The sequence below is a fragment of the Portunus trituberculatus genome, chromosome 39 (genome assembly GCF_017591435.1).
Source record: "Portunus trituberculatus isolate SZX2019 chromosome 39, ASM1759143v1, whole genome shotgun sequence".
Classification (NCBI taxonomy): domain Eukaryota; kingdom Metazoa; phylum Arthropoda; class Malacostraca; order Decapoda; family Portunidae; genus Portunus; species Portunus trituberculatus.
The window spans coordinates 9,716,004-9,736,003 of record NC_059293.1 but is presented as its reverse complement, the minus strand read 5'-3'; the positions used below and the strand labels follow the sequence as shown (position 1 = coordinate 9,736,003).

Below are 20,000 nucleotides of genomic sequence, written 5' to 3'. Positions count from 1 at the left end.
GAGTCAAATAACCAAAAGGGCAGGCAATCACGGTATTTAGTTCACACACGTGAGGTCTGATGCAATAAGCTCCCCACTCTCTCTGCAGGTACCAATTACGAGAAGCACCTTAGATTTCAGAGCAGTAACAGGCGAGAAGTAAGCCGTGTTCTAATCCTATTATACGTATATTTCATGCTGTCCACCTGAGTGATGTAGAATGGCTGCATTTAAATACAAATTAAAAACTATTATATTTTTTTCCAGCTTGAAAAAAGGTGAAAAATTGGAACGAACACTTCTAATTTTTTCATGCATATACTCAAATTTCCCAGCAAAGTTCAGGATTATACCAGTAGGAAAATGTCATATATATATTTACATTTCTTTTCAAGTTGGACGTAGGAAAAGAAGAACAAATAAAATCTGGGGCAAATATTTTCTTGTATTGTACGTATATTCATGCTATCGTAGGAGTGATATGAAATGGTTTTCTTCCTGAACTGTATGAATAAAACACAACCATAAATATTTTCTATCTAGCTGTTCCAATAGTTCACAGGAGAAATGGAAAAAAATAACCTGGAACGAACATTTTTCTTCTATTGAACGTAAATCTATGGTACCCAAAGGAATGATCCAAAATATTGTTCTAGACTTTATGAAAAACTGTAATGTATATTTTTCCCTAGCTTTTCCAATAGAACGCAAAGGAAAAAGAAAAAAAGATAATCTGGGACGAACAATTTTCTTTCCTTTCTTTTCTTCTGTGTGACGGAAAAACTGCAAGTAACTTTCCTCGCCCGCTCAGCCGAGGTAAAGAATAGGGAACACCGAGCACCTACGCGAGGGAGAAAGGAAAAAACAACGACTGGAAAATACACAACACGGGACAGAAGGAGAAAAAAAATAGTATCTGGAGGGACATACGAAATAGGAGGATGAGGACATGACAAGGAAACAGGGAGCAGGTGGAAAACACGAGAGAGAGAGAGAGAGAGAGAGAGAGAGAGAGAGAGAGAGAGAGAGAGAGAGAGAGAGAGAGAGAGAGAGAGAGAGAGAGAGAGAGAGAGAGAGAGAGAGAGAGAGAGAGAGAGAGAGAGAGAGAGAGAGAGAGAGAGAGAGAGAGAGAGAGAGAGAGAGAGAGAGAGAGAGAGAGAGAGAGAGAGAGAGAGAGAGAGAGAGAGAGAGAGAGAGAGAGAGAGAGAGAGAGAGAGAGAGAGAGAGAGAGAGAGAGAGAGAGAGAGAGAGAGAGAGAGAGAGAGAGAGAGAGAGAGAGAGAGAGAGAGAGAGAGAGAGAGAGAGAGAGAGAGAGAGAGAGAGAGAGAGAGAGAGAGAGAGAGAGAGAGAGAGAGAGAGAGAGAGAGAGAGAGAGAGAGAGAGAGAGAGAGAGAGAGAGAGAGAGAGAGAGAGAGAGAGAGAGAGAGAGAGAGAGAGAGAGAATGATTACTATCACACCAATATACACTACAACTAAACTAAAATCTAAAAGAATGAAAGCAACTAGAAGAGAAAGCCAACAAATCTAGAGCTTTACATTACGCAGGTGCAGTGCGGATGAATAGCAAAAGCGAGGCAGCCAACAGGGAAAGAGAAAACAATATTAACTGAAAACAACACCAACACTTTCCCGCCAGACACGTGCGCTGCATTGCTAACTGGGAACAGGAAGAAGAGGTAAGGGCTGGAAAGGGAGAGGGAGAGAGAGGGAGAAACAGAGAATGCAAGCAAACTTCACTTCTCTTTATCCAATTTCTATCACTTATAACTATCTTTTGGGGAGATGTGGGGAGTGTTTCCATAGAAGGGAGGAAAGGGGAAGGGAAGGACATGAAATGATGTGCTGCCAATACCTGCATCTCGTTCACACGCCAACAGAGCGATTGGAGACACACTAGACAATTCAAAGCCATATTCCCAAACCTTTCAACGTCTTGAGTACTTACAACAGCTTCTAGTGGAACATATTAAGATTTTCAAGGGTTTTTGCCAATTTTGTAAAAGTTTAATGAAGATCCTGTGCATTATCTATGGAAAACGTCCATGGAAACAGTGTTAATGATTTAAGTCCTGGGTTTTGTTCCGCGATGCAACTGACGACCAGCTGGGGAAGGATGGAAGGGCGATAGAAGAGAAGGAAGGAAGGAAGGAAAAGGGAGAGGAGGAGGAGGAAGAGAAGGGAACAAGACAAAAAATGCATGGCACGGGCGATAGAAGAGGAAAAGGAAGGAAGAGAAGGAGAGGAGAGAGGCGGATGAAGGATGGAGGGGTGAAGGTGTGTTAGGAGGAAGGGTGATTTAGGGCTTAGAGGGAAGGATGGTGGGTGGGGAAGGGCGCCTCCTGAAAAGTGGGCGCATCTGTTGCTAGGTTGTGTTGGCAGCTGACGGTCAACGAGGCTCCGAGGGTCTTGTGAAGCATAAATAATGGTGCGACTTCCCTCGGGACGCTCTGCTGACTGTGTTAAGAGAGGCTCGGGGCGGAGGGAGGGGGCGATGGGAAGGGACAGACGCGGCTCTAGGAAAGGGAAAGTGTGTGTGGCGGTAAGAGGATAACGTTGAAAAAAAAATAGTAAGTGAACTCGCAAAAAAGAAAATGCAACAGAGCGGAGCTGAAAACTGTGAAACTACCTGAAGCATAAACAATTGAAAATGTACAGCCACAAAAGAAGAGATAAAAAACTATTTCTGTAGATACCTTCTGTAGGCTTCTGTATTTGTACTTTTCATCTATTTAGCTTTGTGAACTGTGGTGGGTTTACAAATAGAATGGTCACGCTTTTGTACAACTTAAACAACATTTCTTTTTTAGTTTTCTCTTTCATACACAATCTTTATATCTAACAACATAAGAATATAAGGGAAGACATTAGGCCTACATGAAACATATCTTCCATTTCCACTATATTTCCTTATAGTTAAGAAGCATGATAAAAACACCGCGGACATCTGTATAATACATCTTCACAGTGTTCAGACAAATCACTATAACACATAAACAATCAACCACCAAATTAACTTAGAAACACACGTGATTAACCCCTTCAGTACCATGACTTGCATCCATATTTATTCTGATTGCTATTTGGTGATTTTACACAGCTTCGGAAACTCATGTGGAGGATCAAAATAGTGAAGACTGTGGCCATTAATCTTCTGGCCTCCACAGACCTTTCCTAATGTTAATAACATGGTCTAATCGTACATAAATCTCAAGGTAAAAATCTGTTCCAGTATTGAAGGGGGTTAAATCAATAAATTTCCACAGTAATGCTAACTGACCTTGAGTATGACCTTGGGCAGGTGTCTGTTGTCCTCCTCTGTGATCTGCGTTTCGTGCAGCGCCCTCAGGAACACCGGGGCGTGGTCGTTCTGGTCCTCCACCTTCACAACCACGCGCGCCTCACCTCTTGCTTCGCCAGCCAACGCCTCCACCAACAGCTCATACTACGGAAAAGGAAGAGGAGGAGGAGGAGGAGGAGGAGGAGGAGGAGGAGATGTAAGCGCCTGAAAAATTAGCGTTGGCAGGCATACTCATCCGCCCATTGTAGTTGCTTCACTTGCTGCATATAAAAGTTCCGAGTTTCCCCCTCGAGACGCAACAAAGGAAAGAAGCAACGGTTAGAACACGAACGTGGATTTTGTTTTCGTTTCATGAGTTCAGAAATGAGGAGCGCAATGGGACTATTTTCTTGCCTCGTGCGGCGCGTGGACGGGGAAAGGTGCCCATGGGAGGTAAAAATGATGACGAGGAAGTGAGTGGCAAGTCTCCCGGTTCCCATCTGAATATCATTGTGACATAGCCAGAGGGACGCGGGATGAGAGTTTGGAGCAGAAAGTCTACCACAGCAGCAGCACACGCACATACTCACAATGACACACACACACAATTTCTATTCCAAAAGGGTCGCAGTTGTGAAAATAGAGAAAAATGTCCGCATATTTGGTGTTTAAGTGCAGTGTGGTAACGATGGCAGCTTTCTCTTGGCCAGCCAGTGTTGTGTTTTCGTGTGTGATTTTGGAAGCTGGAAGTTTGTGCTTGGTGGAATGCGTGAACTCAAGACTACCACACTGAATGCATAGTGATCTCCACTGAGGCCGAGAAAGGACTGAATGCGTAGTGATTTCCATTAATGCGTAGCAGACCAACAAGTGAACAAAGTCAACATTTTTGCCTACTTGGAAGCTGATACACTGATTGGCCATTGTAATGGTGTAATCCATATTGTAACCAAACTCTGCTCTACGTATTTTTGGAACCACTATGGCAAAAATCACTCATTGAAAAACAACGAAATGGCTACAAACACTGCACACGATCGTATTTCATTATAGTATCAATTACGTGGTTTAATTAAGAGGATGATTATAGTCCAAACACAACATTAGTTTCCGACACACACACACACACACACACACACACACACACACACACACACACACACACACACACACCGCGTAGTGTAGTGATTAGGACGCTCGGCTCACAACCGAGAGGGTCCAGGTTCGAGTCCCAGGTGCGGCGAGGCAAATGGCCAAGCCTCTTAATGTGTAGCCTTTGTTCACTTAGCAGTAAATAGGTACGGGATGTTACTCGAGGGGTTGTGGCCTCGCTTTCCCTGTGTGTGGAGTGTGTTGTGGTCTCAGTCCTACCCGAAGATCGGTCTATGAGTTCTGAGCTCGCTCAGTAATGGGGAAGGCTAGCTGGGTGACCAGCAGACGACCGTGGTGAATTACACACACACACACACACACACACACACACACACACACACACACACACACACACACACACACACACACACACACACACACACACACACACACACACACACACACACACACACACACACACACACACACACACACACGCCCAGTAGCTCAGTGGTTAGAGCGCTGGCTTCACAAGCCAGAGGACCGGGGTTCGATTCCCCGGTCGGGTGGAGATATTTGGGTGTGTCTCCTTTCACGTGTAGCCCTGTTCACCTAGCAGTGAGTAGGTACGGGATGTAAATCGAGGAGTTGTGGCCTTGTTGTCCCGGTGTGTGGTGTGTGCCTGGTCTCAGGCCTATCCGAAGATCGGAAATAATGAGCTCTGAGCTCGTTCCGTAGGGTAACGTCTGGCTGTCTCGTCAGAGACTGCAGCAGATCAAACAGTGAAACACACACACACACACACACACACACACACACACACACACACACACACACACACACACACACCACGCTCATTTCTCTGCCTGTTCCTCCCGGCAGACACACACGCACATACAATCACACACACACACACACACACACACACACACACACACACACACACACACACACCTGTTGCCGCAGCTCGTAGTCAAGGGGTCGCCTGAGGGAAAGGTTGCCGGTGGAGGGGGTGATGTGGAAGTGTCCCTCCTCGTTCCCTTCCCGGATGCTGTACCGCACTGAGTCGCTGCCTGCACCAGGAAGGATTAATGCATAGGAGGGGTGGTGTGTCCGTATTTAGTGTGTTTTCTTTATATTAACGGTGAAAAGTTACTCTATATCAAAGGGACAGAAAGTGTAATGTTTTAGTGATGTTTCTTCAATGTAATGGTAACAAATGTTGAATGGATGAAGGTGTATATTGTATTCCGGTGCTACAATTGTTTTTTTTTTCTAAGCTAGAGAAACAAAAGAAACAAAAAACTTTAATCTATGACAAAGGGACTACATGTGTGGTGTACTTTTCTCAACGATAAAACAAAAAAAAAAAACTGGAGTCTGTAAAAAATGGAGTGAGTCGTGAATCTTTTTTATTGCTATGATTCTTTAAACATTAAGGATAGAAAGGTTGAGTCTAAAATAAAGGAAATGAAGTGAATGCATCCTTGAATTTCAATGTTTTCTTTCTTTATTAACAATAATGATAGAAAAACAAATTTGTAATTAGTGAATTGAAGATGTAGCATATTCTTAAACTGCAACAATCCTTCTTTTAAGAGCTAATAACAGTAATAATAATGATAATAGTGATAATAATGATGATGGATATAGTAATAATGATAGTAATTATAATAATAATAATGGCAATAATGATAATAATAATAATAACAATAATAATAATAATAATAATAATAATAATAATAATAATAATAATGATAATAATGATAATAATAATAATAATAATAATAATAATAATAATAATAATAATAATAATAATAATAATAATAATAATAATAATAATAATAATAATAATAATAATAATAATAATAATAATAATAATAATAATAATAATAATAATAATAATAATAATAATAATAATAATAATAATAGTAGTAATAATAATAATAATAATAATAATAATAATAATAATAATAATAATAATAATAATAATGATAATAATAATAATGATATAATAATGAAAACAATAATAATGGTAATAATAATAATAATAATAATAATAATAATAATAATAATAATAATAATAATAATAATAATAATAATAATAATAAAATCTCATTTCTAACAAATGGAAATAGAAGATGTGATCTATTCTCAGACTACAATGATGAGTTATAGACGAACAAATCAAAGAAAAACAAATGAATAACAGAGTTTCAAGCAGGAGGAAGCACCACAGCTACAAAACACTTACCCGCCGCCACCACCCTGGCAGACAGCCGCAGCAGGTGGTCCACGCGCGTGTTCTCTGGGACTGTCACCTCATATTCCGGCTGCTCGAATTCCACCGGGTCGCTCCCCACCAACTGGGTCACTGCGGCACAAGAATATGAAATTACCACCAAGTCTCAAGCTTCACCCAACCCAACTCCTCACTACTCTTTCAAGCTGAACTCTATTTATAAACAAGATTTTTCGTAAGGTTACACTTCATCTGACTGATGCAACACTAGGCACAAGACTGTCTTCTTTCTCTCACCTTTATTCTGTCCATCTCACTAACGCAAGACTTAACTAGTATTCTAAATCATTCATCCTTTTCTTTTTGTTTACTTTTTTTTTTTTTTACCATGTGGGCTTTTCACGGGAATTTCTGGGCTAAAGGGATGCTAAACTTTCTCCGGTAAACTCTAGAACTCCCTTATTTCGCTAACTCTCTAAGTCCTGTTTTTTTAAAATTTTTTTTTATTTATACCATGTGGGCTTTTCACGGGAATTTATGGAATAGCATCTATAAGTAGGCTTTTTTTGTTTAATGGCTTTTGTTGCCCTTGGACAGTTTTCCCTCTTACATAAAAAAGGCATTGCTGAACTAAATACAACTATGAAAACCAAGATATATGAATCAAGGAAGCTTTCACTACTCGTTCTTTTTGATTGGACTCTTTGTAACGCTTGAATTCTCTTAATCCCTTCAATACTGGAAAACATTTTTACCTTGAGATTTGTGTATACGATCAGACCATTTTATTGACATTGGGAAGAGTGTATGGAGGTCTGAAGATTAATGGCCACAGTTTTCACTATTTCAGTCCCCCACATAAGTTTCTGAAGCTGCATAAAATCACCAAATAATAAGCAAAATGAATATGGAAACGCGTCATGATACTGAAGATGTTAAGATTACACTTACTATTCTGATTTATGTAACTCTAAATATTACTGAAGATATATAAAACTACAGGCATTGAAAGATTTGGCCTTTCTTAGGATTGATGATCTATTAACCTTGAATTTTTTTATGAGATAACATATTATGACTAACACTAGACATTACTGAGCTAAATTAAAACTACGGGGACAAAGAAATATGACCTACTTCATTTTCTCTCTTGCTTTTAGTGGTATCCTTCGAGATTATACATTAAACTTGTCACAACATGCTGAGATTGACGAGTTTCATGGCAGTCAAAGGATCACAGCCTCGTCTCTCTCTCTCTCTCTCTCTCTCTCTCTCTCTCTCTCTCTCTCTCTCTCTCATTACTCCACTCCTCATTCCAATCCATCTCTTATTCCAACCGCTGCACACTACTAGAGCTTCGTCGCCATCTATTGAAACTTCCTTCCCACTCGCAAGTTCCCAGTCGAGTTCATCCCTACTGGGAATACACATGCTAAATAACGAATTAATGTTCCGCTGATGAGAGTATCTGCTATCTTATATCCTGAACCGGAGTGACTGTAACCTTCCTCTTAACCTTTCCTTCACACACTCCTCTCTTGAAAAAGGTACATCAAACAAGAGAGATACAATATCTTAACCTTTCCTTCACACACCCCTCTCTTGAAAAAAGTACATCAAACAAGATAGATAATTACAGTATCTTCATTAAGTATACAACGAAACCATTATGCGGTGTAATGCCCTCTTTCATTTGTGATTGTCGTCATCGGTTGTGTTATTCTCTCAGCACAGTCGGCGTGTCCCAGGATTTGCCCTTTCCAAGTACAAGTTCTCACTCTTGCATTATGCATAAGCAAGTTGTGTTTCCCTTGTTGTCCCTCTCGCCCACACGGAGTTCCCTTGTGTTTCTTATCAAACCAGCAGTGTTATCCAACCCTCACACTTCCCTTTACCACACGTCAATAGCCAAACTTGCTAATACAAGTTCATGGTCCCCTCTATATAAGCTCTTGATTAATGAATGGATGTCTCCTTACCGCCCTGCCACGTCGACTTTTCTCTCAGTCTTGTTGTAGCAGTTCTAGTGTTTACTTTGGTGGGGACCTGTTGCACTGTCCATTGATCGAGTAAAGTCCGTGTTCTTAAACGCTTTGTTCTCTTATCAGGACTGTTTTCAAAGGCAGCAAAGATTAATTAAATTCGAATTGCTGTTGTTGTTGTTGTTGTATTTGTTGTTGTTTTCTACTGAGGGTGTAAAGCAATGTCTAAACTATCTATACAACCACAAAAAGCAACAAAATTTAAACAACTTGCACCAGAGCCTCTTAAGTAAAGTAATCCATATTAGGCAGTGACACTTCTCATAATCTGGAGCTTGACGCAAACTCAAAATACGAAGTAATGGCTGACGCACACACACACACACACACACACACACACACGAGGAGGACTCAAGACCACAGCGAAGATGAAAGGCCTGGCAGAGGGAACAGACCCGGAAACAACCCCTTCACTGAGACTCTCCCTTTCAAACACCACTAACTACCCTGTCCTCTGTACGCTGCCTACGTCCCGCCGCCTCTTGAGACTCCATTCACTTTGTACAGCGCCCATGCATTCCAGGAGGCGGTAAAAAGAAAAAAAAAGTAATTACCCCGAGGTCAACACCCGTTCAAGCCTCGGCAGCCTTTCCTTGTGCCGCTCATTAGACACGCGTCGCAGCCTCGCCTTTGATCCGCTTCGTGTGGGTCTTCATTTCAGATCACCTAACCGAGCCAATCCATCCCCATCCACACCAGGCTGCGGTTCCCTCCCCAACCCTCTCTCTCTCTCTCTCTCTCTCCTTTCATAGTGGTAGCTAGCATCAATCTATTCTCCTCTCTAGTGGTTTTACTTTTCTTATTCTTTAGTTTCTAATTTGTTTTGTGAGATGTTGGTTTTTCATTTCTCTTTATGTATGTAAGCTTCAACTCCAGCGTCATCAAGCGTTTACACACACACACACACACACACACACACACACACACACACACACACACACACACACACACACACTTTAAACAAATCCTTTGATCCCCTTTAGGGTATATTCACGTTGCGAGCGGACAGAGCAAGGGTGACACACGGGATAGTAGTGTAACTCCCACCCACACCACAGCCTGACGTCAGTGACCGCGTTAATACTTCCTACATGCGTCACTCGTCCTCGATCGAAAACAAGTTGAGAGAGAGAGAGAGAGAGAGAGAGAGAGAGAGAGAGAGAGAGAGAGAGAGAGAGAGAGAGAGAGAGAGAGAGAGAGAGAGAGAGATGGAAGAAGAAAAGAAAGAAAAAAAAAACAATGAGGGTTAAATTAATTACTTTGATGACCACGTATATAACTCTAAATAGTTTTTAGAATTGTATGCAAGTGTGAAATAAATACATTGAAAAGTCTGAAGTTAGTTTATCTATTGAAGGGACATCTCTTTCCACTGAACGACTAATGCTTTTTTGGAAATATCTAAAGAGTGAGGAAAAAAAAAACACAGAAAGCGTTCTTGTGGGTATTACTGTGGCTGTCACAGAAAAAAAAAAACTACACTGCATATGTTTACATTATTTATTTGAGCTCATCTCTTATACATGATAGACCTTTTTCGTTAACATCTTTAGAATCAGTACTTGATGCAATACACAAGCACATCAGACAAAACTTAGTAAAGCAAGACACAAACAAACTACCGTAGGTTAGTAAGAGTAGAAAGTAGTGAAAAGTTTTAAATAGCCAACCAGTTTTTGACTTATTACCATTTGCAGCAGCTTTTCAATATTTGAATAGATAATGATGATTGTGGCAGCAGCAGCAGCAGCAGCAGCAGCAGCAGCAGCAGTAGTAGTAGTAGTAGTAGTAGTAGTAGTAGTAGTAGTAGTAGTAGTAGTATAGTAATAGTAGTAGCAGCAGTAGTAGTAGTAGTAGTAGTAGTAGTAGTAGTAGTAGTAGTAGTAGTGATGGTGATAATGATAAAAGATAACATATAATGATGATATCAATCATGATAAGAATGATAATAATAACAATAGAAATGATAATAATAATTCAATGTTAATACTCCAGGGAGCAACAGGTGGAGGTGTATCTCATGTCACGGCGCGGAATGAGCAGCGTGGGATGAGGTATCTCGCTCATACTCGTAGTTATGTTGACAATAATAGATTTAATGCAAGTTTACGAGGAAACACGTTGGTTGCTTTACTGCAACTGCCGCGAGTGTTGTCACTGGTCCGCTGTTGCTGCTGCTGCTTCAACTGCTACTGCTGCTACTACTACTACTACTACTACTACTACTACTACTACTACTACTACTACTGCTTTTACCACTACTGCTGCTACTACTACTCTCAATGCTTCTGACTACTACTACTATTACTTCCAATACTAATAATAGTACTCAAGTTATTGCCACTCATCTCGATATTTGTAATTTATATAATAAAAGCAGCAACAATAGCAGCAGCAACTGGAACGGTGACAATAACGAACATGCTACGGACTAACAGAACGTATATATAAATGCTTCTAAATTCACGCCACTGATGAACGAGTGCGGGCAAATCCCATTATTGTAAACCTGGAATCTAATTAAGCCACGGGAAATCTTGAGCAGCGGTTGGAAATAGAATCCTAAAGTGAATCATGTTATACGTAAATCATCTCGTGAACTCAGACAAGATTCGTATTGACAGAAGGAAAATAGATACACGAACAGCCTGGAAATGGTGTAGTGTCGGGACAAAGGCATCAGCGCATGACACGAGATGAAGAGAAATGAGGTGATGCATTGCTCTTTGCCTCCAGCGTGTCGAGAACATGAAGATCTATATGGCGGCGCATCAGGCGAGGCTGAAAGTGTCATGCGGTGCACTGCGGGCCGCTAATCAGGTTACTTTGGTGGTGAAGTGAAGAAAGTTAAGCCAAAATATGTTAAGATATAATGTTTGGGGAAAAGTAGAATTAAAATGCTGGTGACAGGTATAGTACCTCTAATAAACAGTCTCTTATTTTTATTCTTTTCATAGTTACTTTTGTGGTGAAATGAAGGCAAGATATATTGAAGGTTTAATGTTTAGGGAAAAATGGAATTAAAATGCTGGTGATATGTATAGTTCCTCTAACAGACAATCTGTAACCGCCATAGGATAGGTAGGATCCATTGTACATAAGTATATAGGAATCTGATGCAATCTTTCGTAATGTGGTGCAACATGTATAAATGCTGACCTCGTCTTTTCCTTTAAACGTGGGCTGCAGTGTTTCTCTATTTCATATAACTAACTAGGGGTTCGTTGCATTCATGATTGTCTCAGATAACTAATCCAAATTAATGTAGTCTCTATGGGTAGGATGCATTTTATATAGGTATCACTACCAGTGAGAAATAAAAGTAATGCACGACACGCTACACCTCAGTGGAAAATTCCCCGTCACATGACCGACGCCCTGTGTCAGCACCTTGGAGGCTGGGCGACGATGGGCGCGGGCAGCCAGAGAAGGAAGATCGCCGGCGACTGGGAAGTGCGGGTGTGTCATGTGCGTGTGCCTGTGAACTGTGCTTCAGAAACTTAGTGACTCTGTGTACTCAGTGACATTACGAACACTTTCCCGAGTTTAAAACACGTTTGCCGTATGTTCTTGTACGTGGCGTGTGGACAGCACTTGTAAATTTGTACATAATATACTAACTTTTATAAACTGAGTTTTCCTTGTACACCTGGGTTGATAAGAAACACTAGAACTACCAGTGAAACCACTCGGCTGGACAGTACATCAAAACAATAAACTTAATAACTTTATGTAGGCCTACAGAATCTACAGGAGGCCTGCTAATCAAACAAGGTTAAGCTTCATACAACCAAAACGCTTAACAAATGGTGTTACAGCTTTGGGATGACCCACTGAGGAACATTAAAATAACCCAGGAAACTCAGTAATTACAGAAACGCGTGATTGTGAGACAAAACGAAACATTGTGAACTTGCCTTCTGAACGAATTCATACGGGATACCGAGGAGTGAGAGGGTAGTGGAGAGCGGACAGTGAGAAGAAACGCTGACTTCAGCTGCTGACGCGCGCTGTGCGGTTGGTAGCTGCCACAACAAGGACTCTCCCCCTTCTCTTCGCTCTTAAGTCACCCGTGTGGAAGGCTTGTTTTCACTTGAACTCTCACGCGCGGCGTTACTGCGACGCACACACTCACACCCTCGAGAGTTACGCACTTCCCTCTCGTTACAATTGTCGCCTGGCGGCTGAGGAACAAATAACTCAGCCTGTATCTTCTCAATACTTCGGCTGGTATTGGAGGGCGTGGTACGTCTTCAAACGCTGACGGTACACTGGGCGTGGTACGTCGAGGTGGGCGTGGCTGGCTTCTCATGAACTGAGGGGCCGTTCGAGCTGTCTGGGAGGAAAACTCTTTGACCTCGGGGCGTCCACGGGACCGGGCACCTCTCATCCCCACCCTACTCAGCCTCTCAAGGTCTTCCGAGTGGCGAGGGATAACGCAGAAGACGTAACCAACTGCGGCTGCCAAAGCAATACTATAGGTAGTAGGTGAGAAAACAACAGTTAGCTGACACTACAGTAAACATTAAAATAAATACATCACTTGCTGACATAAATATTTGTGATGATTTATTGGAGCTGTCACAGAAATTAATGTGATATAAGCCCTTTTCGTAGTGTAGTATATAATTTTCTGTTGCATTATATGCTCTCTCTTTTTCAGTTGCCTGTAGTATATCAACAATTACCATTTATCAATACTAATATTTAATGTGTTTTTCTCTTCTTTAATTTTCTTCAAGGCGTCTGAAGTGACCTTAAACTTGCCTTAGAAGTCCTGGAAGTTGAAATGGATGCATACCTAGTAATAACAAATAAACAAACTCAAATAAATAAATAAATGATTAACTTAACTAATTAAATAAATAAATTCTTATAAATAAATGGCTAAGAAGGACCAAAAGTTAACTTTGCTGTGCGAGGAATTCGACACACTGAGTGCTGAGAAACGTGCGGAAACTGAAAAACCGAAATCTGAGGAAATTGGAGATCAGTTTGAGGATACTGCAAGTAGTGACACTGATGAGGACTCTCGTCGTTTGAGAAGTGGTAACACGCACCGTAGAGTTGCTCCTTCCTCTCCTAACACTGTTGTAACTCAGTCTTTAGGAAATCCTTTCAGCATGACTCATAACCCTGCACCAGGTGGTGGTGGGCCTTCAACCCCACCTGCACTACCAGTTAACTCCGTAACTAAGGTTTTGCCTATTGTAGCTGAGGTGCGAGCATTCTCTGGAACAGATCCTGATTATTCAGCTCGTGAATATATTAGTCAGTGCGAAGATGTAATGAGGCACGCGTTTGTGACGGAGGAAGTAGACAAAATTTCCTTTTTGCGGTCGCGTTTACAGCCAGGATCGCAAGCTGCTCTAATGATGCAAGCAAGCGCGTTCACAGATCCTTCAGAAAACGGAGACTATGAACAGTTTAAAACTAACTTCCTGGAAACCTTTGGGAATAATCTAAAGCACAGTTTGGTGAAGGGCGTCAGTGATGCGGTGCAGTCTATGCTGGAAAACTCTGCTTCTCTTAGTATATGGCAGGCACAAGCAGCAGGAAACCGCATCTCCTCTGATTTCATCCAATACCTACAGGATAATGGTTGGATGAATGGAGACTCCATGTCTACAAAAGATATCCATAAATTTCTGGAGTTCTTGGTGTTTATGCACTCTATCAGGAAGAAATGTAGGATGTGTGCTTTGTCTCTAGATTATAAACCTACGGAAACCTTGCATAATTTCGCACTAAAACTAAAAACCAAAGTTGCAGAAAGGGGTGGTAAAGCTCATCGTGCTGCCTCTACAGTGGCGGATCGCTTGGCTGCTTCAACGGTGGCTGCGACCCAGGGTGCTCAAACAGCACCGAAGGAACATCCTTCTACTTCGTACGCGGCGGTGACGGCGGCAGGCGAGCCAAAATTTACCTGCCACTACTGCCAGCGTGAAGGGCACTCTACGCTTAAATGCTTTAAAAGAAAGAAGGATAAGAAACAAGCTGTTGCCGCAGCGGGACACCAGAATCCCCAGCAACAGCCAGTACGCGCTAAAGATGCCCCTGCATCGCGCCGGACGGCTAGTGCTACTCAGAGTGAGATCAACAAAAACAAAAATGCTTATTGCTTGTTCCATGAGTGTCATGGACACTCAACGGAAGACTGCTTCACTTTAGTAAATATAAAGTCTAAGTGGAGGCAAAGTCGAGAGTCTAGGGAAACTCAGTCGGGGAAGCCTCGCGCCCCGCAAAAACCAAACCAAGGTAGCTAAAGGTCAAAGAACTAACCAGGCTGCACATGCGACCGATGACAGTGATATTCACGCATCTTTAGTGGCCGCTTGCAGTCAGTCTACCATTATGGCCCTAGAAACAAAACTCGGGCCAGTACAGGCATCATTTGCCGTGGACACTGGCGCTTCTGTTAATGTGCTGTCCGAAAGGACTTATAGAGCACTGAAGCGTGTGTCCCGTGGTGGGCGATATCGTCTTATGCCAAATGATCTTAACCTGAAGGGAGTTACTAGTGACCCACTTGATATTCTGGGTATTGTTCGTCTCCCTGTAAACTTGGGTAAGGGTACTTCAACTATGCGTTTGGACTTTTACGTGGCATCAAACTTCGGGTTGCCCTAAGATGGCCTTCTGGGTTTGACGTCTGTGAGATCCACTTTTTAAAGGAAGAAACCTGAGCGGCAGACTCGCTCGTTGGTATTTAACTATACGGGAATTCAACCCAACCTTCAAGTATTTGCCTGGTCGAGCTAATGTAGTGGCGGATGCCCTGTCTCGAAATGTGCATGTTGGAGGAGTAGTAGAGCAAACTCCTACCATACAAAACTTTTCCCTGCATGAGCTGGCTAATGCTCAACGTCAGCACGACGTCTGGAGCAAGGTCATTTATGCTCTGGAATTGGCGATGAAACCACCTTACCCAAAACACATGTGCCATTTTCACAGTTCTTTTTGACACAGGAGAAGGTCCTTTGCAGATGTTGGACTTCAGGTAAAAGAGATCCTGTAACATGTACCGGTGGTGCTGTCTTTACTTCATGACACTGCGATCGCTGGACACAAAGGGAAAGATCGTACTCTGTCAGCTGCGCGTTTGAACTATCATTGGCCAACTATGCGTGTAGATATAGATGAGTACATTAACAAGTGTGTACAGTGCGCCCAGTATAAGGGTAGCGTACCTAAACCTGCTCCTATCTTGGAATATCCTCCCCCTGAAAGACCTTGGGATGTGGTTGCTATAGACGTACTACAGCTTTCAGTTAGGAGTCGCCAGGGCTCTAAGTATGTGCTGGTGATGGTTGATCATTTCAGCAGGTACGTGGTTTTAGCTCCACTTTATGATAAATCTGCCAAGGCGGTAGCTCACGCTCTAGTGACAAACCTATTCTGTCCTTACTCAGCTCCTAGAGTCTTATTGAGTGACAATGGGACAGAATTCCGCAACAATGTATTGGAGGAGATCTGTAAACAGTTTGGCATATAACAAACATTCACAGTAGCCTATCATCCTGCAAGCAATGGGCTGGTGGAGCGCGCGAACAGGAAAATTCTTGACGTTTTGCGCCCAGTCGTAAATGGCTTTATGGAAAATTGGGAAGATTGGTTACCTCATGTTGCTGCTAGCATAAACAGTAGCGTTTGTAAGTCTACGGGAAGGACTCCATATTACATAATCTATGGAGTGGAAAAGTAACTTCTGTACGACTTGTTGAGCAGTCCACAGAATCCTGTTAACAATGTGGACGATTATGCTCAATGCCAACTTAAAGTGTTTTCAGACACATATAAAGGAGTCACAAACAGGTTAAAAGCTTCTAAAACGTCCATGAGCTCACAGCAACACCGGCGTTCTTCACCTGTAAAAATTAAAATTGGTGATTCAGTAATGGTTAAGGTCCCTGAGAGAAACGCAAAGTTAGCTCCTAAATTTGTTGGACCACGTCTGGTAGTAAACAAACTCCATGGACACAAATTTGAAATACTAGATCCATTGCTAAACACGCTGGAAGTTGTTCACTGTGATCGGCTTAAACGGACCGATGTCAAGGCTAATCTGGATTTAGTTGAAACAGCCTATGTAGACAAAACTACTCGGCTTGGAGGTGCTCAGAATGTAGCAACCCATGATTATAATCTTCGTTCTCGTAATTAAAGCTCTTAAATCTATTCCAGAGATGTTTGCTCTCTTGGTAATCCTCGTTCTGCATGCGAGCGTCGCCTTAAAGCCTGCACTTCTCAAGCCAGGAGCTCTGACCGGTCATCTGAGAAGGGTCTATCTGGTTGAGGACGCTTTGTGGGTTACCTATCCCCACGAGTCTTGGGTGGAAATACCAGAGAGGCTTCGAGATGTTGCATGCCGGCTGAACGCGGTTTTGGGAACTTTAGAGAAGTAATTCACGGACGTTTCCGGGGAGCCTACTGAGATTCTGTCCCTTTTGCATGCTCGAGTGCGCTATGTAAATGACACGATAACCTTAGCTTTGGAAAATTATGAGGGTCTGTCGGTCACTAACCGCACTAAAAGAGGATTGATTGATGGAATAGGTAAACTATCTCAAATGTTGTTTGGAACAGCAATGAATGAGGATGTAGATGAGCTGAGAGATAGATATAAGCAATTAATGTCTGTGGCCAAAGCTAACAACAAAGCTATTAACCTAAATTGCAGAAATATTGCTAGGCTGGAAAAGCAGATTAGTGAACTAGCTTCTTATACGAATCTTTTGGGACACTCAGTGAATGAGATGTTAAGAAAACTAGATTCTTTGTATGAATTTTCTGTTATTGGACAGGCTTTGTCTGCTTTGGAGAATGTTGTCTCGTCTCTTTTGCACACTAACCACAGAATAACAATGAATATCGTGGATGCAGCCATGGGTAGGGTTACCACTTCTCTTTTCCCTGAAAAAGACTTTAAACGTACCTTGGAAATTGGAAGAAGGGTCTTTAATTTATCCCCTTTATTTGATGTGCATTTGATCCATCATTATTACCCATTGGTGGAATCTGTCTTGACGACAGAGGCCATAGTCATTCACGTTCCTTTCAAATCAACTGAAATCTTTGAATTGTACAGACTGGAACCTTTCCCTTTTACGGTAAATAATACTGTAATGATATTAGACGCAGAAAGCTCTTTGGTACTTGTCAAAGATGACTTTTCAGTGTACGCGACTGATAAATTCTCAACACTTGGTGGATGTCGGTCCGAGTATCAGAATTTGTATTTCTGCCCGTCATCTCTTTTTGCCTTCTTACCCACAAAAAAAAGAGGGTAGTTGTGAAGTAGTGTTGACTAAGGAGGATGCTTCAGCAGCTCTTTCTCTTTGTCCGTACAAACAGTTAGTACCTAAAATAATGTTTCATAAGAGTTTCCATGGACATCACTATTTCTTTTTCACTGAATCTCTGTATGTGTCAGTGAAGTGTCCTAATGGTTCTGCATATCAGGAGGTTTCAGGTCACTTTGCAGTGTTGAACGTGTGTTCTTTAAAATCGGAAAATTTTCATGTTTTTCCTGAAAAGTATCATGAGGCTTTTATTTCTAACATCACCTTTCCTATTTTTCAAATCAACACTCTAAATAATCTAAACATTACAAAAATGAAATTTATTACCAACTCTGTTTCTGAGTTCTCTTTTACTAATATCTCAGATTTTGAGACCGGCATACATGAGTCTCTACCAGAGTATCTAACACCTTATGTGCGTTTTTCTACGGTGTTCATACCTGTCCTTGTCTTCTGTATTTTACTAATACCTATGTTCTGTTGTCGTAAAAGGGCTACTTCATTGTATGATGTTCTTAAAGCAAGGCTCCAGCGACGGCAGGAAGACACTGGGAATACTCCTTTGTAACCCGCATAAACATGGTTAGGTACATGTCTCTAGTTACGTCGCGAGGACGCGACGGGTAGGTGACCGAGCGATGTAACCGCCATAGGATAGGTAGGATCCATTGTACATAAGTATATAGGAATCTGATGCAATCTTTCGTAATGTGGTGCAACATGTATAAATGCTGACCTCGTCTTTTCCTTTAAACGTGGGCTGCAGTGTTTGTCTATTTCATATAACTAACTAGGGGTTCGTTGCATTCATGATTGTCTCAGATAACTAATCCAAATTAATGTAGTCTCTATGGGTAGGATGCATTTCATATAGGTATCACTACCAGTGAGAAATAAAAGTAATGCACGACACGCTACACCTCAGTGGAAAATTCCCCGTCAGCACCTTGGAGGCTGGGCGGCGATGGGCGCGGGCAGCCAGAGAAGGAAGATAACCGGCGACTGGGAAGTGCGGGTGTGTGTCAAGTGTGTGTGCCTGTGAACTGTGCTGCGGGAACTTAGTGACTCTGTGTACTCAGTGACATTACAAACACTTTCCCGAGCTTAAAACACGTTTGCCGTATGTTCTTGTACGTGGCGTGTGGACAGCACTTGTAAATTTGTACATAATATACTAAGTTTTATACACTGAGGTTTCCTTGTACACCTGGGTTGATAAGAAACACTAGAACTACCAGTGAAACCACTCGGCTGGACAGTAAATCAAAACAATAAACTTAATAACTTTATGTAGGCCTACAGAATCTACAGGAGGCCTGCTAATCAAACAAGGTTAAGCTTCATACAACCAAAACGCTTAACACAATCTTTATTTTCATTTTTCCTAATAACTTTGGAGGTAAAGTGAGAAAGTTAAGGTAAGATCTCCTACAGCTTTAATGTTTTAGAACGTGTAATTCAGATGCTGCTGATATAGATTAACTACTTGTTAGACAAACACATTTCCTTAATTGCATGGTAACGAAAAGATCTAAATATGAATGTATAGGAAAACTCTCATAGCAAGACATTTTTTTCCTTACCACTTACAATAGCTTAACATCGATTTATTTCACAGCGCAATCTCTTCATCAGTACTTTAGCCAAGAAAAGACGAAACGAACCCATGTCCCTTATTTCTATTTTTATCTATCAATTTCATATTTTTCATTACCTTTTCATTCATACCATATGGGCTTTTCACGGGAATTTACGGGCTAAAGGAGACCGCCGTTACCACGAGAAAGAAACCCCTTCCTACACTCGGACCGTGGCAAGGATTCGCTTGGAGACCTCTCAGCCCCCAAAGCAAGCGTGGTTCCTTTGTACCACGGCGAACCAGTACTGCGTAAAACAAAGAACAGCCATAGCAAGGGATGGGTCCTTTTGGGATTGGCAGTTTAGAATGTTTTGTATAATTGTTTTGTATATTTGTGTCATATTTCCTTATCTGTGTGAATGGACTCCAAATAAAATCAACAGTAATGATTTTTTGGTGATGACATTTCAAAAAACGAAGAATATT

The 20,000-nt window shown here is 41.6% G+C and overlaps 1 protein-coding gene across 5 annotated transcripts in view; it reads right to left on the bottom strand.

Moving 5' to 3' along the window:
- LOC123515522 (putative neural-cadherin 2) overlaps positions 1–20,000 on the bottom strand; it is a 329,048-nt gene that overhangs the window by 19,565 nt on the left and 289,483 nt on the right. For all 5 annotated transcript variants that reach the window (XM_045274220.1, XM_045274221.1, XM_045274224.1 and 2 more), the window contains 3 exons: positions 6,604–6,723; positions 5,304–5,422; positions 3,258–3,422 (listed from right to left, as the gene is read on the bottom strand). In XM_045274220.1, the coding sequence (XP_045130155.1) occupies positions 3,258–3,422; positions 5,304–5,422; positions 6,604–6,723 (404 nt within the window). The remainder of the gene's footprint in view (positions 1–3,257; positions 3,423–5,303; positions 5,423–6,603; positions 6,724–20,000) is intronic.